General features: G+C 43.0%; 1 protein-coding gene across 5 annotated transcripts; it reads right to left on the reverse strand.

Annotated features, from left to right (window-relative positions):
* Positions 1–1419: 1419 nt before the first annotated feature.
* On the reverse strand, positions 1420–27783 carry LOC109872788 (ribosomal protein S6 kinase alpha-4-like). 5 transcript variants are annotated; one of them, XM_020464121.2, is made up of 19 exons: positions 26698–27779; positions 25568–25639; positions 25128–25195; positions 24859–25009; positions 24596–24711; positions 24321–24428; positions 24082–24162; positions 23832–23935; positions 14776–14926; positions 14491–14652; positions 14285–14410; positions 12897–13030; positions 12425–12518; positions 11987–12157; positions 11473–11664; positions 11212–11380; positions 9588–9751; positions 3724–3823; positions 1420–3484 (listed from the first exon to the last, which is right to left on the reverse strand). In XM_020464121.2, the coding sequence occupies exons 1-18, from the start codon at positions 26810–26812 to the stop codon at positions 3773–3775; spliced, it is 2229 nt and encodes a 742-aa protein (XP_020319710.2). In that variant the 5' UTR covers positions 26813–27779; the 3' UTR covers positions 1420–3484; positions 3724–3772. The 5 variants fall into 5 exon arrangements, with proteins under 5 accessions (XP_020319710.2, XP_031663386.1, XP_020319709.2 ...); XM_031807526.1 differs by having other exon boundaries at positions 24596–25009; positions 26698–27783; XM_020464120.2 differs by lacking the exon at positions 3724–3823 and having other exon boundaries at positions 26698–27777.
* Between the last annotated feature and the right edge of the window lie 173 nt (positions 27784–27956).

The following is a 27956-nucleotide window of genomic DNA, read 5'->3' on the forward strand; positions in this document are numbered from 1 at the left end:
ATGCGAGCGAGCGAATGTGTGACTGTGTAATTGTGTGTGTGCCCACACTGTGGCTGCATTTACAGACAGCCCAATTCTGATATGTTTTCCACTAATTGGTCTTTTGACCAATAACAGATCTTTTCCCGTCAAGACATTTTTCCCGAGCTGATCTGATTGGTCAAAATACCAATTAGTGAAAAAGAAAACAGGCTGCCCAATTCAATTTATGCAAACTGCAGTCTCTGAGTCCGATGTCTCAGATCTACTCAGATTTTGACTGTCGCAATAATAGTGTCTTGCGTAAATGTCATTAAGTGAGAGGCAGAGAGCGGTAAAGGGGTAGAGGGACAGACACAGAGGATCACTCTTACCTCCTCGTGGCAGCTGGCTAATGCAGTATTCAGCAAGCCATCTCCCAAAGCAGAAGGACACTGACACTGCCACCCCGCACTTGCTGTATGGAGACACACACACATTCCTTCCTTGTTTCCCCTCTGCGCCAGCAGCACATCAGTCAATGTGACTGGTGCTTGGAGTTACAGATGAGCACTCACCACCAGTGACCTTGCATGCGGGACACCCTCTTCGCCTCTACAGTCACATGATTTCTGGTTTGGCCCTTTCTACCCCATACTACGGGAACTACTTGGGCTCCATATAGTACATGCTGGAATGTTGCCTCCTCGAGTTCTATGGTGCGCAGAGGTCATCTTTAGGTTTAGCAGAAGGAGTTGTCGGAAAGCAACAGTTACATTTTGACGGCAGGGGAATAAAAAGTGGTACATCTGCCATGAAGTCAACCTCACTGCATTGGCTGACACGGGTAGAGCTGCCCTTCTCTGCTGTTCCTTATTTAAAAGCTTGGTGGAGGAATGCAAGACGAAGTCTGCATGTGTGGTCTGTTCGCAGGGCTTTCGGGTCTGCCAAGAGTTGATGTGCATCTGTGTGAAAGGGCTGGGTATATGTGCTCACGTATACATTTCAGCCATTCCAGTGTGTGTGTGTGTGTTCTCACCAAAGGCAGGCTCAGTCCTCTTGGGGCACTTCCAAGGCTGCAGATTGTAATTGATGGAATGGTTTTGATTTAGCGTTCCATCTGTGTCATGCTCAATATATCACAATTTCCTATGCAAATGATCCACTCAAGGATCGTTTTGATTAATGGCACAATGAGTCACATTATAGCCATTGGTTTTCAATGGCTCATTGTGCTGGTTGGCCTGCTGGTAAGCACCCTACTGACCCCTGCTGCCAGCGTAATAATACTACAGGCCATTTCTGTCAACTCTCAATAATACAATTGATAATATATTTCCTGGATCCACAAAATTAATTCAAAGACAGTTGAATTTAAAAACATAAAATGGTCATCATCTGTAAACCGAAAATACTAAATGCTAAATTGATGTGAGACTAGGAACACAGACTACGACCAGATCGAGAAAAGTCATTTATTTTGCTCCAGACTGAAGTGTTCTTGACCCAAACCAAGCAATCGTGACATAGGGAATCTCAATGTCAGGATATGCTTTGAAGAAAGAATAGAAAATGTTGGGCAAAAAAGAACAGCTATACAGGAAAAGGGTAGTAGCTCATTAAAAAGAGTCAAATTCATAACATAAAAAAAAAGACAACAACATCAACAGCCAAACAATAGCATTGTAACAAAAGCACGGTTCCCGACAAAACTAATGTTTAGAAAGGAGTAACTAATAAAATGTGATCAAAACAATTATTTACTACAGTAACTTGCAATAATATACAATCCCCAGAACCAGTCACACCGCACACGCACACACACACACACACACGACAACCATTACCACAACATTATAAAAACATGAAATGTAATAAATACTAAAATAAGCCCAGTTTAAATCTGAAATAACTATCACTGATTAAAAGGACTACATTTGTGTGATATCCAGGTACAAATCAAATCAACAGTCAATATATTCCGGTAGAAAATAAGCGATGAGTAAATGAAATGATCAGTGTAACTGACATTCAATGATCAAAACACCTAAACGTCTACAAAAACACTAACCTCTAAACCAGGGTGACAATATTTACTCACAGTAAAAAACGATTCATTTTTTCCCATTTGGCCCGGCGCAATATAATGAAAAGTTGCCCTGCTCAGAAATGTACATCATAGGCCTTTGGAGCACTGTGTATGGGACTATGGTATCAAATCAGAATGTCTATCACCAAGCGTTCCATCTCCCTCTATTCCCTGTCAGAATCATGATGGTTGTTAATGTAGCACACGTATGCATACGTATGCCGTTAATTTGATTCTCAGGTGAACTTCAGTGAACCAGTTAACTACGCAGACAGACACCAACGTCGATAAGAAGGCTGATATCTCAAGCCAAAAGGAAATTATTCTAAGGGTCCTTGTAAATTGGCCGTATGTGACTAGAACCATTGGGTTACAAAGACAGCGTCCCATGGACTGGGATCATCCCTCAAGGTCAAAGTTCATTTGAACAGCTGTCCGTAGTACCAGCGTTCTTTCTTAATCTCAACCATATCATTAAAAACAGAGCGAGACTTCCAACAAACCCCCAACCACTGCCTCTCTGTTTTGCCACGTGATGAGCACTGTGCATCTATCCATAAGTGCTCTGTTGTAGAGGCCATGGCCTCCCTGTGTATGTATGGCTTGTGCTCATTCATGGCTTTTGCATTTCCCCTTTAGGACTCTCTCACTCCGCTTCTCTCTGACTCGTTCTACGACAGCGCTCCTTACCTCAGGTGCTGACAACATGCAAAACGTCAGCATCATGTCCAAGTGCGTGCTCATCGTCACCCTGCTAAAAAGTGACTGAAAACTTCACAAGTATGATCTTAAAGCCGACGAAAATGTCTTCCGTAACTTACCATACTGATGTAAAGCCTCTGACCGAAATTTAGAAGACAATAGTCTAAATCTTTGTTCCATTCAAGAAATGACACGTTAGTTCATTTCTTGAGAAAATTTATGAAATGGGACAAGCTGCTGGTATAGATACATATAAAGTCCTTGCATCATTACAAAGGAAAAAGGGACGTGAAACTTTTTGTTTCATCTTAAGTATTGGACTAGTCTCTAAGTTTGTTCATAAATAAGATCTTAGAATTTGGAGATTCTATATGACTTTGGACTTAGAGGGGATATAACAAATCTAATCATCTCTGGTCTTTCAGAGCCAGTATTCCAATCTGTCATAGCTGAATTAATGTGCTTTATTCTCCTAACTCCTTTCCTTCCACTCGTCCCCCTCCTCGGCTGCTAGCTCTTTTCTAGCTTCGGGGGTAGAGTTTGGTGTGGTGGCTGTGTTTTTAGGTTTGTTGTAGCGGCAGAGGCAGCTGAGGAAGATGATGACGAGGAGGAGGAAGAGGAGCTCCGTCGAGTCTCCACACCTGTACTTGTCATCTTGAGCTTGCGTCGCTTTGCAAGGGGGGCGTTGTCGACACTCTTCAGAAAGAAGCCCTCCCTCTTCCCCTTGTTGAATGCCTAATGGAGAGGATGTACATACAATAATATAGCCTACTTATTATATTACATTGCACATACACCTCCATTATATACTCAGTGGACAGTCTATTAGGTACACCACACTGTTCACGAAAATGCTTCGCTCCTACAGACAGCGAGTCGCGTGGCCGTGGCTTGCTATATAAAAATCAGGCAGACAGGAATCAAGGCATTCAGTTACTGATCGATTGAACGTTGGAATGGGCAAAAAGACTGACCTAAGCAACTTTGAGCGTGGTATGATCATCGATGCCATGTGCGCCAGTTCTAGTACATCAGAAACGGCCAGCCACCTGGGATTTTCACGCACGACAGTGTCTAGGGTTAACCGAGAATTGGGCGACAAACAAAAAACAGAGTCAGCGGCAGTTCTGTGGGCGAAAACAGCTCGTTGTTGAGAGGTGAAAAGAGAATGGCAAGAAGCTAACAGCTGGGCCACAAACAGGCAAATAACGGCCCAGTACAACAGTGGCGAGCCAAACGGCATCTTAGACCGCACAACTCGGCAGTCCTTGTCATTGATGGGCTTTTGCAGTTGACGAGAAAAAAAAAGAAGCATCTCCAGTGGGCACGCAATCAAACTTTACAATTGAGTGAAAAAACACATTGCCTGGTCTGACGAATCCGGGTTCCTGTTGCGTCATGCTGATGGCAGAGTCAGGATTTTGACGTAAGCAGCATGAGTCCATGACTCCATCCTGCCTGGTGTCAACAGTATAGGCTGGTGGCGGTGGTGTAACGGTATAGGGAATGTTTGGTCCCTTGATATCAATTGAGCAATGTTTCAATTCCCCGAATAATTCTGAATGTTCTGGAGGCAAAGGGGGCTCCGACCCAGTACTAGATGGTTGTACCTAAAACTGTCCACTAAGTGTATTTCTCTACTGTCGTTACATTGCACATACCATTTATTATACTAATATATTATAGTGTTTTTATAGTCATATTGTGTTGTTAGGCTTGAGACTAAGTCAATATATCCTCCAAAAACCAGCTTTCTACATGGGCTACCAACACATTGAAATAATGATTGACAAACTTGTCATTAAATACCAATGAGCTAATGATGCACGATTTTGCCTGGCATAGAAAAAAATTGGCTCTTTTGCAAGGACACGGTTTAGTGGAGCTAGCCAACTACACAGCTAACACAATGATTCAAACGGAAGTTGGAAAGACAGCAGACTGCATTTCATTTGACCTGTTTTTCTATTGACATTTCTTTGTATATACAGCACCAGTCAGAAGTTTGGACACCTACTCATTTAAAGGGTTTATCTTCATTTGTACTATTTTCTACATTGTAGAATAATAGTTAAGACATCAAATCTATGAAATAACACATTTGGAATCATGGAGTAACCCCAAAAAAAAGTGTTAAACAAATCTAGTTCATATTTCAGATTCTTCAAAGTAGCCACCCTTCGCCTTGATGACAGCTTTGCGCACTCTTGGCATTCTCTCAACCAGCTTCATGAGGTAGTCACCTGGAATGCATTTCAATTAACAGGTGTACCTTGTTAAAAGTTAATTTGTGAAATTTCTTTCCTTCTTAATGTGTTTGAGCCAATCAGATGAGGTGTGACAAGGTAGGGGTGGTATACGGAAGATAGCCCTATTTGGTAAAAGACCAAGTCCATATTATGGCAAGAACAGCTCAAATGGGCAAAGAAAAACAAGAGTCCATCATTACTTTAAGACATGAAGGTCAGTCAATCTGGACAATTTCAAGAACTTTGAAAGTTTCTTAAAGTGCAATCGCAAAAACCATCAAGCGCTATGATGAAACTGGCTCTCATGAGGACCGCCACAGGAAAGGAAAACCCAGAGTTACCTCTGCTGCAGAGGATACGCTCATTAGAGCTAACAGCCTCAGAAATTGCAGCCCAAATAAATGCTTCTCAGAGTTCAAGTAACAGACACATCTCAACATCAACTGTTCAGAGGAGACTGTGTGAATCAGGCCTTCATGTTGCAAAGAAACCACTACTAATGTACACCAATAAGAATAAGAGGCTTGGGCCAAGAAACATGAGCACTGGACATTAGACTCTCACCATACCCTCTCTGCTATGCAATCTGGTTTCAGAGCTGGTCATGGGTGCACCTCAGCCATGCTCAAGGTCCTAAACGATATCTTAACCGCCATCGATAAGAAACATTACTGTGCAGCCGTATTCATTGATCTGGCCAAGGATTTCGACTCTGTCCACATCCTCATCGGCAGACAACAGCCTTGGTTTCTCAAATGACTGCCTCGCCTGGTTCAACAACTACTTCTCAGATAGAGTTCAGTGTGTCAAATCGGAGGGTCTGTTGTCCGGACCTCTGGCAGTCTCTATGGGGGTGCCACAGGGTTCAATTCTTGGACCGACTCTCTTCTCTGCATACATCAATGATGTTGCTCTTGCTGCTGGTGAGTCTCTGATCCACCTCTACGCAGACGACACCATTCTGTATACTTCTGGCCCTTCTTAGGACACTGTGTTAACAACCCTCCAGGCAAGCTTCCAATGCCATACAACTCTCCTTCCGTGGCCTCCAATTGCTCTTAAATACAAGTAAAACTAAATGCAATCCTCAACGATGTAATTTACAAAATAGCCTCCAATACCCCACTCAACAAATTGGATGCAGTCTATCACAGTGCCATCCGTTTTGTCACCAAAGCACCATATACTACCCACCATTGCGACCTGTACGCTCTCGTTGGCTGGCCCTCGCTCCATACTCATCGCCAAACCCACTGGCTCCATGTCATCTACAAGACCCTGCTAGGTAAAGTCCCCCCTTATCTCAGCTCACTAGTCACCATAGCATAACCCACCCGTAGCACGCGCTCCAGCAGGTATATGTCTCTGGTCACCCCCAAAACCAATTCTTTCTTTGGCCACCTCGCCTTCCAGTTCTCTGCTGCCAATGACTGGAACAAACTACAAAAATCTCTGAAACTGGAAACACTTATGTCCCTCACTAGCTTTAAGCACCAGCTGTCAGAGCAGCTCACAGATTACTGCACCTGTACATAGCCCACCTATAATTTAACCCAAACAACTACGTCTTTCCCTACTGTATTTATTTATTTATTTTGCTCCTTTGCACCCCAATATATTTATTTCTACTTTGCACATTCTTCCACTGCAAATCTACCATTCCAGTGTTTTACTTGCTATATTGTATTTACTTCGCCACCATGGCCTTTTTTTGCCTTTACCTCCCTTATCGTATATAGACTTGTATTGACTGTTTGTTTTACTCCATCTGTGTCTTTGTACAGTGGGGCAAAAAAGTATTTAGTCAGCCACCAATTGTGCAAGTTCACCCACTTAAAAAGACGAGAGAGGCCTGTAATTTTCATCATAGGTAAACTTCAACTATGACAGACAAAATGAGAAAAGAAATCCAGAAAATCACATTGTAGGATTTTAAATTTAAATGACTAATTATGGTGGAAAATAAGTATTTGGTCATTAACAAAAGTTTCTCAATACTTTGTTATATACCCTTTGTTGGCAATGACAGAGGTCAAATGTTTTCTGTAAGTCTTCACAAGGTTTTCACACACTGTTGCTGGTATTTTGGCCCATTCCTCCATGCAGATCTCCTCAAGAGCAGTGATGTTTTGTGGCTGTTGCTGGGCAACACGGACTTTCAACTCCCTCCAAAAATGTTCTATGGGGTTGAGATCTGGAGACTGGCTAGGCCACTCCAGGACCTAGAAATGCTTCTTACGAAGCCACTCCGTTGCCCGGGCGGTGTGTTTGGGATCATTGTCATGCTGAAAGACCCAGCCACGTTTCATCTTCAATGCCCTTGCTGATGGAAGGAGGTTTTCACTCAAAATCTCACGATACATGGCCCCATTCATTCTTTCCTTTACACGGATCAGCTGTCCTGGTCCCTTTGCAGAAGAACAGCCCCAAAGCATGATGTTTCCACCCCCATGCTTCACAGTAGGTATGGTGTTCTTTGGATGCAACTCAGCATTCTTTGTCCTCCAAACACGACGAGTTGAGTTTTTACCAAAAAGTTATATTTTGGTTTCATCTGGCCATATGACATTCTCCCAATCTTCTTCTGGATCATCCAAATGCTCTCTAGCAAACTTCAGACAGGCCTGGACATGTACTGGCTTAAGCAGGGGGACACGTCTGGCACTGTAGGATTTGAGTCCCTGGTGGCGTAGTGTTTTACTGATGGTAGGCTTAGTTACTTTGGTCCCAGCTCTCTGCAGGTCATTCACTAGGTCCCCCCGTGTGGTTCTGGGATTTTTTGCTCACCGTTCTTGTGATAATTTTGACCCCACTGGGTGAGATCTTGCGTGGAGCCCCAGATCGAGGGAGATTATCAGTGGTCTTGTATGTCTTCCATTTCCTAATAATTGCTCCCACAGTTGATTTCTTCAAACCAAGCTGCTTACCTATTGCAGATTCAGTCTTCCCAGCCTGGTGCAGGTCTACAATTTTGTTTCTGGTGTCCTTTGACAGCTCTTTGGTCTTGGCCATAGTAGAGTTTGGAGTGTGACTGTTTGAGGTTGTGGACAGGTGTCTTTTATACTGATAACAAGTTCAAACGGGTGCCATTATTACAGGTAACAAGTGGAGGACAGAGGAGCCTCTTAAAGAAGAAGTTACAGGTCTGTGAGAGCCAGAAATCTTGCTTGTTTGTAGGTGTCCAAATACTTATTTTCCACCATTTGCAAATAAATTCATTGTAGGATTTTTAATGTGATTTTCTGGATTTTTTTCTCTCTCATTTTGTCTGTCATAGTTGAAGTGTACCTATGATGAAAACTACAGGGCTCTCATCTTTTAAAGTGGGAGAACTTGCACAATTGGTGGCTGACTAAATACGTTTTTTGCCCCACTGTATGTGTCGAACTGCTTTGCTTTATCCTGGCTAGGTCGCAATTGTAAATGAGAACTTGTTCTCAACTTGCCTACCTGGTTAAATAAAGGTAAAATAAAAAAAATGATACAGTGGAAATCTTTCCTTTGGTCTGATGAGTCCAAATTTGAGATTTTTGGTTCCAACCTCCATGTCTTTGTGAGACACAGAATAGGTGAGTGGATGATCTCTGCATGTGTAGTTCCCACCGTGAAGCATGGAGTTTTCAATTTTTATGGTGTTATGGTGCTTTTCTGGTGACACTGTCTGTGATTTATTTAGAATTCAAGGCACACTTAACTAGCATGGCTACCACTTTCATCAAGGCAAAGGGTGGCCACTTTAAAGAATCGCAAATATAAAATATATTTTGATTTGTTTTACACTTTTTTGGTTACTACATGATACCATGTGTTATTTCATAGTTTTAATGTCTTCACTATTATTCTGCAATGAAGAAAATAGTGAAAATAAAGAAAAACCCTTGAGTGAGTAGGTGTGTCCAAACTTTTAACTGGTACTGTATCTATAAAAACAATATACCAATTCATGATTTCGACTGGCTGAGAAAAGCTGCCCGTCTGTCTGTCTGGCCCCTACACATTCATTACTGTGTGGGACAGCTAGAGATCGAATTTCAATATTGAAACATTGCTGCAAAAGTCAGAGACAGATGGCAAGGTTTATACACGCCTCTGCTGTTGAAAATCAATTGCTAGTCTAAAAGAAATGGAAGATAATGTCTAGATGATTTTTTTTACAGTGGAGATCTAGTTGATAAATTGCCTGGCTGGGCTGATGAGACAGTGGATTGATTGCACAGGGAGATGGAACAGTAAATAGGCATTTCAACATCATAGCCTTAGCCGGTGGTAACTTGTGGAACAGCTGGGACACGGTTTTCACCAATCAGCATCCAGGATTAGACCCACCCATTGTATAAATACTCATATACTATATTTTTTTGACTTGATATTTTTATTGAATACTTTTTTATAAAATGTTGCACTGTTTGAGAGAAGAGCTTGCAAGTAAACACTTCATTGTACAATACGCAGTACTCTGCAAATGCCAAATTGACTTTGATTTGGTTGGGAGAGTAGGAAAAATCTAATCAAAAAGTTAAAAGGAACAAACTACTTTTTCCTCAATGGATTTGAGTAACAAAAAAAAAAAAGATTAAGAGTTCCATTACCTTGTAGGTGGCGTTGACATAGGAGCGGACGATGGGGCCACTGGACTCGAGCACATCTGGGGTGCAGAGGGGGGTGGAGGATAAGATGGCCCCGCCCTGCAGCCAGCTGTTCTCTCTCAGAGCAGACAGCTTGAGACGCCTCTCTGGATCCACCGTCAGCAGCCCTGAACAGAAGAGTGAGGGAACAGAAGAGAAGAGTGAGGGAAGAGTGAGGGAAGGAGAGCAAAAATGAGAGGTGGGGCAGAGAGGAGTAAGGAAGGTTAGGGAGGAGCAGAGAAAGCAAAATTATAAGGGAGTGACAGATAAAGGGGTTCCATTATTTTTTAAATATATATATATTAGTGCCTTCAGAAAGTATTTAGACTCCTTGACTTTTTCCACATTTTTAGGTTACAACCTTATTCTAAAATTGATTTAATAGATTTTTTCCCTCATCAATCTACACACAATACACCATAATGACAAAGCAAAAACAGGTATGTATATTTTTTTCTAATTGATTCAAAATTGAAAACAGAAATATCACATTTACATTAGTATTCAGACCCTTACTCAGTACTTTGTTGAAGCACCTTTGGCAGCAATTACAGCCTCGAGTCTTCTTGGGTATGACGCTACAAGCTTGGTACACCTGTATTTGGAGAGTTTCTCCCATTCTTCTCTGCAGATCCTCTCAAGCTCTGTCAGGTTGAATGGGGAGCGTCGCTGCACAGCTATTTTCAGGTCTCTCCAGACATGTTCGATCGGGTTCAAGTCCGGGCTCTGGCTGGGTCACTCAAGGACATTCAGAGACTTGGCATTCAGGCCAAAGATTTCAATCTTGGTTTCATCAGACAAGAGAATCTTGTTTCTCATGATCTGAGTCTCTTCCGTCTGGCAACTCTACCATAAAGGTCTGATTGATGGAGTGCTGCAGAGATTGTTGTCCATCTGGAAGGTTCTCCAATCTCTCTGTCAGTGACCATTCGGTTCTTGGTCACCTCACTGACCATCCGGTTCTTGGTCACCTCACTGACCAAGGCCCTTCTCTCCCATTTTGGATGGGTGGCCAGCTCTAGGAAGAGTCTTGGTGGTTCCAAGCTTCTTCAATGTAAGAATGATGGAGGCCACTGTGTTCTTGGGGACCTTCAATGCTGCAGAATGTTTTGGTAACCTTCCCCAGATCTGTGCATCGACACAATTCTGTCTAAGAGCGCTACGGACGACTCCTCATTTTTGCTCTGACATGTACTGTCAACTTTGGGACCTTATATAGACAGGTGTGTGCCTTTGCAAATCATGTCCAATCAATTTAATTTACCACAGGTGGACTCCAAACAAGTTGTAGAAACATCTCAAAGATGATCTATGGAAACAGGATGCACCTGAGCTCAATTTTGAGTCGCATAGCAGAGGGTCTGAATACTTTTGTAAAAATGTCTGAAAACCTAATTTTGCTTTGTCATTGTGTGTAGATTGCTGACGATTTCATTTTTTTTTATTTTTATGCTGTAACGTAACAAAATGAGGAAAATGTCAAGGGGTCTGAACACTTTCCGAAGGCACTGTATGTAGTGAACAGATGGGAAAAAATGATGAATTGCATCAATGTCAATGAGTGAATTAGGAGGGATGCACAACACACCTTTCACAAGCTCTTTAGCCTCGTCTGACACACCCTTCCAAGCCTCTCCAGCCAAAGAGAAGTCACCCTTTTTAATCTTATGCATGATGTCGGCAGCATAAGATGAGGTCATCCCCGCCCGCTGCTGCTGCTCACTCTGAAAGGGCACCTGTCCTGACAGCATGGTGTACTGCCAGAGAAAAACACAAACATCATCAATAACATAACGATAATTCGTTTTTACTAATGACACATTACAGAGTCAGTCAGTAGTGTAAGTACCAGGATGACCCCAAGGCTCCAGAGGTCGCAGGCCTGGTCGTAACCGGTGCTGTGGAAGAGCTCAGGAGCAGCGTACTGCAGTGTAAAGCAGGGAGTCTGCAGGGGGGCGCTGCCTGCAGGGCACAGTCGGGCAAAACCAAAATCTATCACCTTGAGCACCGAGTCCTCCCCCTCGTCTGCAAACAGCACATTCTGCCAGGCGGAGAGAGAGCGAGAGCAGTGAGTGGGCAGTGCAGGAATGACTCCGTCAACAGAAGGTTACATTCATTGGCTGATGTAATGGAGCAACAAATGTCAATTTATTTCACCCTGAACCAACAAAATACAATAGGCCATGCTTCGTGGTTTTTACAGCATTGCTAAACACCTTGATCTCATTACACTCACTGCCTGCAAAATTTGGTCGGTGTAATATTGCAGACATTTCAATGTGTGACTTCTTCCTGGCCATATATTTCTATAGATTCTAGAATATATTCAGACTCCCTCTCTGTGAGTCAGTCTGTTGGCCCACCTCTGGTTTGAGGTCTCTGTGCACCACTCCAGCCTCGTGCATGAAGCCGACAGCTGACACCAGGCTCCTGAGAAGCTGACTGGCCTCTGCCTCCCCAAACAATTTCTTCCTCTTGATCCTCTCCAGCAGCTCCCCCCCACGCAGCAGCTCCATCACCAGGTATGTATGGAACTGAGAGAGGGAGGAAGAGATAGGGGTGATTGAGAGGGAGATGGGAGGAGAGAGAGAGAGAAGATTAAGGTTGTGTCTGTGATGAGAAAATTGTTTATTGCTGCATGATTGCTTAAGTTTCCCAATATATTCCCCAAATGTCAAACATTATTGTGATTCGAGTCCTGCCACCTTGTAAGTAAACACAGCCAAGAGAAAGAACACCTGACAGTTTTGTCAGTGCTTGAATGTGTGTCTGCTGATGGCATTTCTACCATCATTGTGTACCTGATCAGTGTAGACCTCATGCAGTTTGACGATGTTGGGGTGAGCCTCACACTGCCTGAGGGCAGCAATCTCCCTCTGAGTGTTTACTTCCATTCTAACGACAGAGACAGAGAGAGAGACAGAGAGACAGAGAGACAGAGAGACAGAGAGACAGAGAGACAGAGAGACAGAGAGACAGAGAGACAGAGAGACAGACAGACAGACAGACAGACAGACAGACAGACAGACAGACAGACAGACAGACAGACAGACAGACAGACAGACAGACAGAGAGAAAGAGTTCAAAGGCATTCATGCACCAAAGGTCAACAACACAAACCACCTCAGTGCACCAAACAGGTATGGTAAATCATTGGAATAGAATATATTAAAACACAGCAGCGTGAAGTGTGTAATTCATCATGCTGGTATAACAATGACACATTGCATTTAGTGCGTGACGGTCTCTCAGCCAGCGCCACACCCGGCTGACCTGCGGCTGATGATCTTGACGGCGTACTCATGGCCGCTCTGGTGATGTCGACACTTCCTGCACACAGAGAAGCTACCCTCGCCCAGGGGCGCCCCCTGCAGGCACAGCTCATACAGCTGGAAGAACGTAGAGTCCTGCAGAGGACAAGAGAGAGGGAAGTCAAGTACAAACTACACCGGAAACTGTGGAATGTGTCAAAATGTGCTCCACTGCAGGAAGTGTCCAAATCCTACCCTTGCTAAATGTGAAAATGTTGCACATAGATTTTTTTTATACTAATGAAGCACAGGTTGAGCTCATGTCAAACAGTGTTGTACATAAGACCCTCTCTGGATACATTCCAGTGATAGTTATTGTGTCGTCAATTGCCACTGGAAAATAGGGGTTTGACAAATCACTGACTTAATAGATCCAGAGGAAAACCGATTTTTTTTCTTCTCCATTTCGGTTGATGAAAACAAGGTGAAATTATCTCTGTGACTAAAATATGACTAGGAAGTGAACTGGACAAACATTTTTACAGAGCTTGAGAGCTTTTTTTGTAAGGCTTTCTCAACGCAAATGTTATTGGTGGGAAATAAATACCATGCTCAGGTCATTCATGATTCACCGTTCTGCCCGGCAACCGTTATCCAATCTGGCAACAACAAATCATTGCTGCAAATAAGGCCCACGCCATGGCTACTCTACCGGTGGTACAAGCTCCCGGTAGAAAAAGGGGCGATGTTTGAATTGACAAGATGGCTCCAAACAAGACCGAATGCAACGTTTCCACAGTGTTTGCACCCACAAGTTGACAGGGAATAAAATACTACCAACCTCAAGGCACATCTGATAACTCAGATAACAACAGATTGATAATCCTAGCTAGATAGGTTGCAGCAACCTATCAGACCACTACCGATGACAGTACTTCAATTACAATATAGCTACAGTATGTCAAGGGGTGGGATTTTTATCTGCTGCAGAGTAATGTGTTCTTCTGCTAACTTGGCTGTTGGGTAGAGAATCATGCGGTAGGATGTTATGCAGAAAAATATGTTGGTAGGACCAGGCTATGTATGTTTGTGCACATGGAAGTCAGTGATTTGTGTTTACTATAGGTTAATAAGGCACAAAAAAATACAAATAAAGTGACTAAAATGAAAGGATTTAGTTGACTAAAATGAAAGGATTTAGTTGACTAAAATGGCCCACTGTTTATCATTTTGACAATAACGAGACTAAATAATTATTCAAATTACAAAAATGTGACTAAGACAATATTATTTTATACAAAATGACTAAGACTAAATAAAATAAAAAATGAAAGAAAGTGCCAACATTAACACCGATACATTTCACCGAACCTCGTCTATCCTGCGGCCATGAGAGGATTAGTTCCATACCGCTAACATAGCACTGTGACGGACAGTGGCTGAGCCCGGCCGGTCTGCTCCCATCTGGCCCTCCATGAAGTCACCCATCACCACGTTCTTGTTGAACAGAATGGAGGGAGCAACAAAGGAGTAGCCCTGAAATGGAAGACAAGAGTCTTGTGTATGTAGGGTATCTTTCTGTAACAGTGGAAGCACACAATGTGTATTTAACGAACCTGGAACAGGCGGTCAGTGCTTGGTGGGGTGCTGGCTGGAGAATAGACAGGATTCATGCCAGTGAACTCCTCAGCAAAGTTCCCTGTATCCAGCTCACTCCTGATCTCTGGTTTGAATGGGCTGACTACCTTCTTCTCAGCAAGGTCTGACCAACTGAGACCCTATGAATATAGAGCAATGGGAGGAGAATGGTGAGCAGAGTGTGTGTGTGTGCATGTGTGTGAGCACGTTGAGAGAGGGAGATGGGCCTAGAGACAGAGAGTGGCAGGAGAGAAGAGGAGCACCTTGAAGAAGGCATGACTTTTGATGTCCTCGGCCCCTCGTGGTCCCGAGCCAAGTCTCTTGTGGGGGTCTTTAACCAACAGCTTCCTCAGCAGGTCCTGAGCCACGACTCCGATTATAGAGGGGAACGGCGGTTCGCAGCGCAAGATACGCCTGAGAGGAGGGCAGGAGGGGGCGGGCCGAAGAAGAGAAACAGGGAAGAGCAATCACTTTGCCTTCAGTGCCTTCAGAAAGTATTCATAGCCCTTGACTTACTCCACATTTTGTTGCTACAGCCTGATTCAAAATGGATTCATTATAAAATAAATGTATCTCACCCATCTACACACAATACCCCACAACGACAAAGTCAAAATGAAATGCAGAAATCTCATTTGAATCCCTTTGCTATGGTACTCCAAATTGATCTCAGGTACATCTCATTTCCTTTGATCATCTTTAAGATGTCACTACAACTTGATTGGAGTCAACTGTTTGGACAGGATTTAGAAAGAAACACACCTGCCTATATAAAAGGTCCCACAGTTGACAGTGCATCAGAGCAGAAACTATATCATGAACTCCAAGGAACAATTAGAATTGTGATGAGGCATATCTGGGGAAAGGTTAAAAAACATTTCTAGAGTGTTGAACATTTCCAAGAGCACAGTGATCTCCTTGGAAAACATATGGAACTACCCAGACTCTGCCTAGAGCTGACCGTCCGAACAAACTGAGCATCAGGGCAAGAAGGACGTCGGTCAGGGAGGTGACCAAGAACCCAATGACAATTCTGACAGAACTACAGAGTTCCTTGGTTGAGATTGGAGAACCTACCAGAAGGACACCAGTCTCCACAGCACTTCACAAAACTGGGCGTTAAGGGAGAGTTGCCAGACGGAAGCCACTCCTGAGAAAAAAGCATGACGGCATGCCTGGAAATTGCAAAAAGGCATAAGATTCTGCATTCTAATGAGACAAAAATGTTACTCTTTGGACAGAAAGCAAAGCGCCATGTCTGGAGAAAACTAGGCACAGCTCATCACCTGTCTAACACCATCCCTACCGTGAAGCAAGACTGGTAAGGAGAGAAGGAACAATGAATGAAGCCAAATACAGGCAGGTCCTTGATGAGAGCCTGCTTCAAAGTGCAAATGACCTGTAGGAATGCTCAACCGGTGTCGCTCATTCAGACGAAATAAACTTTCAATCGGGTCTCCCCATTAAGAAACTAGTCGCAGTCAGAGGCCGAGCCTCCTCTGCTCTCTCCTCTGCCCGTTACAGGGTCTGAGACATCAAAGCCTCCCACCATAGCTAGACTTAAAAAGAATCATCCAGCGATTATACACTGTTTACCAGGGGGCAGGGCTACCGACGTTAAGGCTAATCTGAAGATGGTGCTGGCTAAGGCTAAAACTGGCGAGTGTAGAGAGTATAGGGATATTGTTATCCACGTCGGGACAAACAATGTTAGGATGAAACAGTCAGAGGTCACCAAGCGCAACATAGCCTCAGCGTGTAAATCAGCTAGAAAGATGTGTCGGCATTGAGTAATTGTCTCTGGCCCGCTCCCAGTTAGGGGGAGTGATGAGCTCCACAGCAGAGTCTCACAACTCAATCGCTGGTTGAAAACTGTTTTATACCCTTCCCGAAAGATAGAATTTGTAGATAATTGGCCCTCTTTCTGGGACTCACCCACAAACAGGACCAAGCCTGGCCTGCTGAAGAGTGACGGACTCTTTCCTATCTGGAGGGGTGCACTCATCTTATCTATGAACATAGACAGGGATCTAACTCCTCTAGCTCCACAATGAGATCGGGTGCAGGCCAGACAGCAGGCTGTTAGCCAGCCTGCCAGCTTAGTGGAGTCTGCCACTAGCACAGTCAGTGTAGTCAGCTCAGCTATCCACATTGAGACCGTGTCTGTGCCTCGATCTAGGTTAGGCAAAACTAAACATGGCGGTGTTCGCCTTAACAATCTCACTGGAATAAAGACCTCCTCCATTCCGTTCACTATTGAAAGAGATTGTGATATCTCACATCTCAAAATAGGGCTAATTAATGTTAGATCCCTCACTTCCAAGGCAGTCATAGTCAATTAACTAATCACTGATCATAATCTTGATGTGATTGGCCTGACTGAAACATGGCTTAAGCCTGATGAATTTACTGTGTTAAATGAGGCCTCTCCTCCTGGTTACACTAGTGACCATATCCTCCACGCATCCCGCTAAGGTGTTAATAACATTTAAGAAACCAAATGTCAATTAATGTATTTATTTTTAAATTAAATAAATAAATAAAACACAGCGTTTTCATCTTTTGAGCTTCTAGTCATGAAATCTATGCAGCCTACTCAATCACCTTTTATAGCTACTGTTTAAAGGCGTCCTGGGCCGTATACAGCGTTCCTCACTGAGTTCCACGAACTCATATCGGACCTTGTAGTCATTGCAGATAATATTCACATGGAAAAGTCCACAGACCCACTCCAAAAAGCTTTCGGAGCCATCATCGATGTTGGTTTTGTCCAACATGTCTCTGGTCCTACTCGATGCCACAGTCATACTCTGGACCTAGTTTTGTCCAGTGGAATAAATGTTGTGGATCTTAATGTTTGTCCTCATAATCCTGGACTAAATAGGACCACCATTTTATTACATTTGCAATCGCAACAAATCATCTGCTCAGACCCCAACCAAGGATCATTAAAAGCCATGGCTATAAATTCTTGGACAACCCAAAGATTCCTAGATGCCCTTCCAGACTCCCTCCACCTACCCAAGGATGTCAGAGTACAACAAATCAGGAACTTATTTTAACCTTGCGTAATACCCTAGATGCAGTCGCAGCCCTAAAAACAGAAAACATTTGTCATGAGAAACTAGCTCCCTGGTATACAGAAAATACCCGAGTTCTGAAGCAAGCTTCCAGAAAATTGGAACGGAAGTGGCGCCACACCAAACTGGAAGTCTTCCGATTAGCTTGGAAAGACAGTACCATGCCGTATCAAAGAGCCCTCACTACTGCTCCATCACCCTATTTTTCCAACTTAATTGAGGAGAATAAGAACAATCCAAACTGTATTTTTGATACTGTCGCAAAGCTAAATAAAAAGCAGCATTCCCCAGGAGAGAATGGCTTTCACTTCAGCAGTGATAAATTCATGAACTTCTTTAATGAAAAGATCATGACCATTAGAAAGCAAATTACAGAATCCTCTTTAAATCTGGGTATTTCTCCAAAGCTCAGTTGTCCTGAGTCTGCACAACACTGCCAGGACCTAGGATCAAGGGAGACACTCAAGTGTTTTAGTACTATATCTCTTGACATGTTCATGAAAATAGTCATGGCCTCTAAACATTCAAGCTGCATACTGGACCATATTCCAACTAAACGACTGAAAGAGCTGCTTCCTGTGCTTGGCCCTCTCATGTTGAAGATAATGAAACGGCTCCCTATCCACCGGATGTGTACCAAACTCACTAAAAGTGGCAGTAATAAAGCCTCTCTTGAATAAGCCAAACCTTGACCCAGAAAATATTTAAATACAAAATTTAAATTTAAATTTAAAAAAACAAATTAAAAAATAAAAACAGCCCATATATCAAATCTCCCATTCCTCTCTAAATTCAACTCACTGCCTTCCTGAAGACTAACAATGTATACGAAACGCTTCAGTCTGGTGTTAGAACCCATCATAGCACTGAGACTGCACTCGTGAAGGTGGTAAATTACCTTTTAATGGCGTCAGACCAAGACTCTGCATCTGTCCTCGTGCTCCTAGACCTTAGTGCTGTTTTGATACCATCGATCACCACATTCTTTTGGAGAGATTGGAAACCCAAATTAGTCTACATGGACAAGTTCTGTCCTGGTTTAGATCTCATCTGTCAGAAAGATATCAGTTTGTCTCTGTGGATGGTTTCTCCTCTGACAAATTAAATTTACATTTCGGTACCATCGATCACCACATTCTTTTGGAGAGATTGGAAACCCAAATTAGTCTACATGGACAAGTTCTGTCCTGGTTTAGATCTCATCTGTCAGAAAGATATCAGTTTGTCTCTGTGGATGGTTTCTCCTCTGACAAATCAACTGTACATTTCGGTGTTCCTCAAGGTTCCCTTTTAGGACGTCTATTGTTTTCACTATATATTTTACCTCTTGGTGATGTCATTTGGAAACATAATGTTAACTTTCACTGCTATGCGGACGACACACAGCTGTATATTTCTATGAAACATGGTGAAGCCCCAAAATTACCCTTCCTGGAAGCCTGTGTTTCAGACATAAGGAAGTGGATGGCGGCAAATGTTTAACTTTTAAACTTGGACAAAACAAAGGCGCTAGTTCTAGGTCCCAAGAAACAAAGATCTTCTGTTGGATCTGACAATTAATCTTGATGGTTGTACAGTCGTCTCAAAACTGTAAAGGACCTCGGCGTTACTCTGGACCCTGAACTCTCTTTTGACGAACATATCAAGACTGCTTCAAGGACAGCTTTTTTCCATCTACAGTTGAAGTCGGAAGTTTACATACACTTTAGTCAAATACATTTAATTAAACTCAGTTTTTCACAATTCCTGACATTTAATCCTAGTAAAAATTCCCTGTTTTAGGTCAGTTAGGATCACCACTTTATTTTAAGAATGTTAAATGTCAGAATAATAGTAGAGAGAATGATTTCTTTCATATTTGATTTCTTTCATCACATTCCCAGTGGGTCAGAAGTTTACATACACTCAATTAGTTACACTCATTGCCTTTAAATAGTTTAACTTGGGTCAAACATTTTGGGTAGCCTTCCACACGCTTCCCACAATAAGTTGGGTGTATTTTGGCCCATTCCTCCTGACAGAGCTGGTGTAACTGAGTCAGGTTTGTAGGCCTCCTTGCTCGCACACGCTTTTTCCAAGTTCTGCCCACAAATGTTCTATTGGATTGAGGTCATGGCTTTGTGATGGCCACTCCAATCTCTTGACTTTGTTGTCCTTAAAGCCATTTTGCCACAACTTTGGAAGTATGCTTGGGGTCATTGTCCATTTGGAAGACCGATTTGCGACCAAGCTTTCACTTCCCGACTGATATATTGAAGCAACATCAAGACATCTACATAATTTTCCTTTCTCATGATGTCATCTATTTTGTGAAGTGCACCAGTCCCTCCTGCAGCAAAGCACCCCCACAACATGATGCTGCCACCGTGCTTCATGGTTGGGATGTTCTTAGGCTTTGCAAGTCTCCCCCCTTTTCCTCCAAACATAACTGTCATTATGGCCAAACAGTTCTATTTTTGGTTCATCAGACCAGAGGACCTTTCTCCAAAAAGTATGATCTTTGTCCCCACGTGCAGTTGCAAACCGTAGTCTGGCTTTTTTATGGCGGTTATGGAGCAGTGACTTCTTCCTTGCTGAGCAACCTTTCAGGTTATGTCGATATAGGACTTGTTTTACTGTGGGTATAGATACTTGTGTACCTGTTTTCTCCAGCATCTTCACAAGGTCCTTTACTGTTGTTCTGGGATTGATTTGCACTTTTCGGACCAAAAAGCACATTCATCTCTAGGAGACAGAACGCATCTCCTTCCTGATCGGTAAGACGGCTGCATGGTCCCATGGTGTTTATACTTGCGTACTATTGTTTGTACAGATAAACGTGGTACCTTCAGGCATTTGGAAATTGCTCCCAAGGATGAACCAGACTTGTGGAGGTCTACAATTATCTTTCTGCTGATTTATTTAAATTTTCCCATGATGTCAAGCAAAGAGGCACTGAGTTAAGGTAGGCCTTGAAACACATCCACAGGTACACCTCCAATTGACTCAAATGATGTCAATTAGCCTATCAGAAGCTTCTAAAGCCATGACATCATTTTCTGGAATTTGCTAAGATGATTAAAAGGCACAGTCAACTAGTCTATGTAAACTTCTGACCCACTGGAATTGTGATACAGTGAATTATAAGTTAAATAATCTGTCTGTAAACAATTGTTAGGGAAATGACTTGTGTCATGCACAAAGTAGATGCCCTATCCGACTTGCCAAAACTATAGTTTGTTAACAAGAAAATGTGTTTGAAAAACAAGTTTTAATGACCCCAACCTCAGTGTATGTAAACTTCCAACTTCAACTGTACGTAACATTGCAAAAATCTGAAACTTTGTCCAAAAAGGATGCAGAAAAATGTATCCATGCTTTTGTCACTTCTAGATTAGACAACGGCAATGCTCTATTTTCCAGCTACCCAGGTAAAGCACTAAATAAACTTCAGCTAGTGTTAAACATGGCTGCTAGAATCTTGACTAAAACCCCCCAAAATGATCATATCACTCCAGTGCTAGCCAATCTACACTTGCTTCCTGTTAAGGCTAGGGCTGATGTCAAGATTTTACTGCTAACTTACATGGGCGTGCTCATATTTATCTTCCCAATTTGGTCCTGCCGTACATACCTACACGTACGCTATCGTCACAAGACGCAGGCCTCCTTATTGTCCCTAGAATTTCTAAGAAAACAGCTGGATGCAGGGCTTTCTCCTATGGAGCTCAATTTTTATTGAATGGTCTGCCTAACCATGTGAGAGACGCCGATTCAGTCGACCTTTAAGTCTTTATTGAAGACTCATCTCTTCAGTAGGTCCTATGATTGAGTGTAGTCTGGCCCGGGGGTGTGAAGGTGAACGGAAAGGCACTGGAGCGACGAACCACCCTTGCTGTCTCTGGCCGGTTCCCCTCTCTCCACTGGGATTCTCTGCCTCTAACCCTATTACGGGGGCTGAGCTTACTGGAGGGGTGTGTCACTTGAGTGGGTTGGTCAACTGGCAGCTTCATTAAATTGCACCCGCAAAACACCAGTCTCAACGTCAACAGTGAAGAGGCGACACCTGGACGCTGGCCTTCTAGGCAGAGTTGCAAAGAAAAAGCCATATCTCAGACTGGCAAATAAAAACAAAAGATTTAAGATGGGCAATAGAACAGAGACTTGGAGAAAATCCCCAAATCCAGATGTGCAAAGCTGATACAGACAAACCCAGGACGTCCTTAAAGCTGTAATTGCCGCCAATGGTGCTTCTACAAAATATTGACTCAGGGGTGTGAATACTTACAGTACCAGTACAGTACCAGTCTAAAGTTTGGACACACCTACTCACTCAAGGATGTTTATTTTTTACCATGTTCTATATTGTAGAATAATAGTGAAGACAAAAACTATGAACACATATGGAATCATGTAGTAACCAAAAGAAACGTGTTAAATCAAATCATATTTGAGATTCTTCAAAGTAGCCACCCTTTGCCTTGATGACAGCTTTGAACACTCTTGGCATTCTCTCAACCAGCTTCACCTGGAACGCTTTCCAACAGTCTTGAAGGAGTTCCCACGTATGCTGAGCACTCATTGGCTGCTTTTCCTTCACTATGCGGTCCAACTCATCACAAACCATCTCAATTGGTCGGGAGACTGTGGAGGCCAGACCACCTGAAGCAGCTCCATCACTCTCCTTCTTGGTCAAATAGCCCTTACACAGCCTAGACGTGTGTTGGGTCATTGTCCTATTGAAAAACAAATTATAGTGGGACTAAGTACAAACCAGATGGGAAGGCGTATCGCAGCAGAATGCTGTGGTGGTCATGCTGGTTAAGTGTGCCTTGAATTCGAAAATCACAGACAGTGTTACCAGCAAAGCACCCTCACACCTCCTCCTTTATGCTTCACGGTGGGAACCACACCTGCAGAGATCATCCGCTCACTTACTCTGCGTCTCACAAAGACACGGCGGTTGGAACTAAAAATCTCTCATTTGGACTCAACAGACCAAAGGACAGATTTCCACCGGTCTAATGTCCATTGCTCGTGTTTCTTGGCCCAAGTCTCTTCTTCTTATTGGTGTACTTTAGTATTGGTTTCTTTGCAGCAATTCAACCATGAAAGCCTGATTCATGCAGTCTCCTCTGAACAGTTCATGTTGAAATGTGTCTGTTACTTGAACTCTGTGAAGCATTTAATTGGGCTGCAATTTCTGAGGCTGGTAACTCTAATGAACTTATCCGCTGCAGCAGAGGTAACTCTGGGTCTTCCTCATGAGAGCCAGTTTCATCATAGCGCTTGATGGTTTTTGTGACTGCACATGAAGAAACTTTCAAAGTTCTTGAAATTGTCCAGATTGAGACATTATGGTTAGTCAAATTAATGATGGACTGTCGTTCCTCTGTGCTTATTTGAGCTGTTCTTGTCTTAATATGAACTTGGTCTTTTACCAAATACAGCTATCTTCTGAATACCACCCTTACCTTGTCACAACAACTGATTGGCTCAAACGCATTAAGGAAAGAAATTCCACAAATTAACTTTTAACAAGGCACACCTGTTAATTGAAATGCATTCTAGGTGACTACCTCATGAAGCTGGTTGAGAGAATGCCAAAAGTGTTCAAAGCTGTCATCAAGGCAAAGGGGGGCTACTTAGAAGAATCTGAAATATAAAATACATTTGGTTACTACATGATTCCATATGTGTTATTTCATAGTTTTGACGTCTTCACTATCATTCTACAATGTAGAACAGTAAAAGAAACCTTCAATGAGTAGGTGTGTCAACTTTTGACTGGTACTGTATGTAAACGAGATTTCTCCATTTAATTTTCAATAAAATGTGCAAAAATGTCTAAACATGTTTTCACTTGGTCATTATGGGGCAATGTGTGTAGATGGGAGAGGAATCCATTTTGAATTCAGGCTATAACACAACAAAATGTGTAATAAGGGGTAAGAATACTTGCTGAAGGCACAGCCCTCATTACAAGACAACCATTATGGCCATAAAGAACATGATTGAAAAGAAACAGCTTACCAGAATGTCTAATTAGGCTGCAGGCTTTATGTTACACATAGAACGCAGCACAACTCATTTATTTGTTATTGTATTCAGACAGCGAGATAAAGAGAGGGAGAAAGAAGCCACCGTTACAATAGATGTCATTATTTTGATAAGTAGCCGAGGGCCACGGGCAATGATGAAAGAGTTGGATGGAACCATGGTGTGTGTGTGAGGAGGGGTGGATGACACACAGCACTCACTTGGACACCTCACTCTGGGAGTTCCTCTCCCCCTCCAGTGTGAATGGGGACGCCCCCGTCAGCAATTCAAACATCAGGATACCCAAACTCCACCAATCTACTGACTGGGGTGGGCAGGAGAAAAGGGTCAAAAGGAAGAATGAAAAAATAAAAATATAAGAAAGAGAATACATTTGTGTTCTACAGTAATTGATGTCTAATGAACCGCCGTAGCTCATACCCATGCCCAGAGTGATGGGTTAACTCTTACCTTTCCATGACCAGACTTCCCCCTGATGATCTCTGGAGCCATGTACTCTATGGTGCCACAGAACGAATACGTCCTTTCCTTCTGTAGTGGGGGGGGGGGTGGGGGGTGGGGGGGGGGGGTAAAAACACAAGTCTCATTCTGTAGTGACAAAAATATATGCATGGATGGATGGATGCATACATGCACAGATTGCGTCCACACAAATAGAGGCATTAATGAAAAAGGTATTTTTGTCGTACCTCCTCCTCAAGGAACTCTTTGCTGAGCCCAAAATCTGTCAGCACCAAATGTCCCTCGCTGTCCAATAGGATGTTCTCCAACTTGATGTCCCGGTACACGATGCCGAGCTGTACACATCATACCGAGCAAGAAGTTGTACACAGGATAACATAACATTAACAGATAAGAGCATAGTATCCAGCCGAAATTGTATCATGTAATAGGACCACAGATACAATTAAGGAATGGAATATCAGCAAGGTTATGTAAAGGACAGAGAGGCTCGATAACATACCTTGTGGAGGTGCTCCAGTGCCAGGATAATCTCCCCGATGTAGATCCGCACCTCTTCCTCAGAGAAGTGATCCCGCTGGTACAAGTGTGTGAACATCTCCCCTCCGCTCACATAGTCTATACACAGACAGATACAGATAACACTTGAATAGAAAAACACACACATGCAGAAACACAGTATACACACATGGAGACACACTTTCAGCACTTCCAAGGTCATAGCCAGAGAGTTCCACGTATGGGTTTGTTTGATCCAGCGCTCACCCAGGATGAGATGGAGCTTGGTCTGGGTCTGGAAGGCGTAGTGCAGTGTGACCAGGAACGGGGACTGGCGGATGTGCTCCAGCACCTGTCTCTCTGTACGCGTGTGCTCCGCTGTCTTCGCCTTCTGAACGATGGCTGCTTTCTTCAGCACCTGAGACGTTATCATCAACAGGTAGGTCAACCCGTCCATGAATTCTCCCCACATCAGAGACAATGTCAATGCTTTGGGTTGCCTTTGGACCAATGTCAAAGACGACACAGAGACTCACCTTCATGGCATACAGCTTCCCTTCATCGTGACCACTGTTCTTCCTGACCAGAAACACTTTCCCGTAGGCTAGACAGAGACCGAGAGGAAAGGTTGGAAACATTTATCACATTTGATTGGAGCCCCTACCACCCATCCTACCACCAAAAAATAGACAGTAAAATTAAGTTATCCAGGTCTCCAATAATACTATGGCGCTATCCCGAGTGGTGCAGTGGTCTAAGGCACTGCATCTCAGTACAAGAGGCTTCACTACAGTCCCTGGTTCGAATCCAGGCTGTAATCACATCTGGCCGTGACTGGGGGTCTCATAGGACGGTGCACAATTGGCCCAGCGTCGTCTGGGTATGCAACTCAATATTAGGAAGGCGTTTAGTCAGTTTATAAGCAATATAGTCAGTTTATAAGCAATCGACCCAAGATCGGCGCAGTGAGCCTCACCTCCTGTGCCCAAGACTTTGAGAAGCTCAAAGTTCTCCATGCCCACTCTCTCAGAATGGCCTGTGAGGTTCGCTGGCGGGTGGGCGGGGGGGGGAAAAGAGTACAGTATCAGTGTTTGCATGCACACAACACACGCTCACGCAGGCACACACAGAAAACATAGCAGACCACAGTAAACTGAATATTTTGTGACACCACACGGTCTGCTGGCATTCGTCCATGGCTGTGTTCCCAGGTGTCATGGTTCCCTGAGATATCACCACTCACCAAAATATAGCACATCAATCTGCACCTGAAGACAACTGAACACAGCTTGAACATACACTACTACTTCTGCTATTGCTGTGTCAGTCAAGGTCAGGATGCAATTGTGTCAGGAAACAGATATTGATCCACACAGAATTACAGAAACTCCAAACAATCACTTTTAAGCTTACATAGAGCCCTAGCCCAATAGCTAAATTACAGAAGGCAATATTTACCCAAAGGGTACCACATCTTGAAATCATTTGGCAGATTCAAATAATCAATTATGAAACAGTGCGGAGCTAGATTGCCTGATTAATCAGACTGTGCTACACAGTCAAACAGGAGCGCAAAATCGTGGACATGTTCCGTACAAAGCTAGAATGTTTAATAAAATGACGTTTGAACTTACTCTACGGTTGGGCTATCAACTGCTCGAAATGTAAGACAAAAATATCCCCAGGAAAGTATTATTAAACCGATTTCGCAACTCAGGTCTGTGTGGTGATCAAGACGTGTTCGCTTATGACCGAAGGCACGTGCACAAGACAGAAGTGCATGCATACGAACCAAAGTCTCACGGGTGTTTATGTGGTTTTGTGCACGTGCCAGGTGATAGAAATGTAAACTACAGTACTGGTGCTCTAGTCTAAAAAGTTGTATAAACAATACTTTCCTGTGAATACTTTGTCTAAAATGTAGAGCAGCTGAAGGACCAACCTTACAGACAAGCAGTAGAGTAAGTTAATTGCACTAAACATTCTGGCTTGTAAGGGACATTAACACTATTTTGTACTCCTATGTTTCAGACTATATAGCAATTCCATTGTGTAGCACAGTCTGATTAATCAGGCAAAGCGCTAGTTACGTTGATGGTTACTTACCATTGGTAATCTCATGTTTGACAGTGCAGGCTTTTCTCCGGATCCCTGTATCGGAGTCATCGCTACTACTACTACTACTACTACTACTACTACTATCCGAGCCGTCCCCAGACATATCAAATATTTATTTGGCTACTCTTCAAATGAAATAAACCGATTTAGCTATAGTCGTATGTGTGTTCTATAACCCAAGACGCACCAGATGTGATGTATAGTCAGAGAAAATGAAAAGTTGAGCCTTATACGATTTCATTTGGGGGCTTTTGTATGCCTTGTGATCATCGTTGTGTTGTTGTGTTTTCTAAACAATATCATTGCTGCACTAAATCCCCTAGACATCCTGCTGTTCCGCCTAATCTTCAGGCGCACATTGATTTCCACGACACGACAATGATGATCGTCTGAGTCAGAAATCACAAAGCACGGCTTTACTTGTACTGAAGGGCAAATACTAGCACCATCTACCAAATATAACTATCACTGTAAAAAATAAACCAGTTATCGTCAATCTGTAGCTAGCTAACTAACTGTGCCCATAATGAGGATGTTGTTTCCTATTACGACAGACAAACTGCTGCTGATCTCTCTAGCACTGATCTGGTTACAATGTAGCGCCGATCTGACTAGACAGCGTTAAGATGGCTACATAGTAGCCCATGTCTTGCTTGCTAGCTACCTTTTGCAACAATATATTTTGACAAACTGAAACTAGCTAGTCATTTGTAGCAAAGCCGCAAGAAACAATTACAACTGACTAGCTAACTTCAGTAATACCACAACGCTAACGCTATGTGAAAGCTCGCTAACTTCACAACCTAGCTATCTTGTCAGAGATAGCTAGCCTGCCTGCTGACAATCGGTTCATTTTAATTTCATAGCAAGCTTACTGTTGATAGCATGTCGCGAAGATTTTTTTTATCTGGTTTCGTCCGGATAGGATGTGACTCGCGCTTAAGATATGCACCTTGTGTGTCCAATTCATTTGACAACGATGACTGAAAAACTAGCTACCGGTAGGTTAGCTATCTAGCTAGTTGATGTTATGGCTGGGATTCCGTAGTACGGAAGCCGCATGGTTACAGCTTTCAGAACTTTTGGAGAGGCCTGTTAGACCTCTGAAGTTGGTTTCTGCAGCAGGTGACATTTTTTCTGATATGAATGAGGATAGCAAACTAAGTTATGACAAGGATGATGCTTATTATTATTATGATGTTTATATTGATTAATTATCGGCTATTATTTTTATTTAACCTTTATTT

Source organism: Oncorhynchus kisutch, linkage group LG28, assembly GCF_002021735.2.
Source record: "Oncorhynchus kisutch isolate 150728-3 linkage group LG28, Okis_V2, whole genome shotgun sequence".
NCBI lineage: Eukaryota > Metazoa > Chordata > Actinopteri > Salmoniformes > Salmonidae > Oncorhynchus > Oncorhynchus kisutch.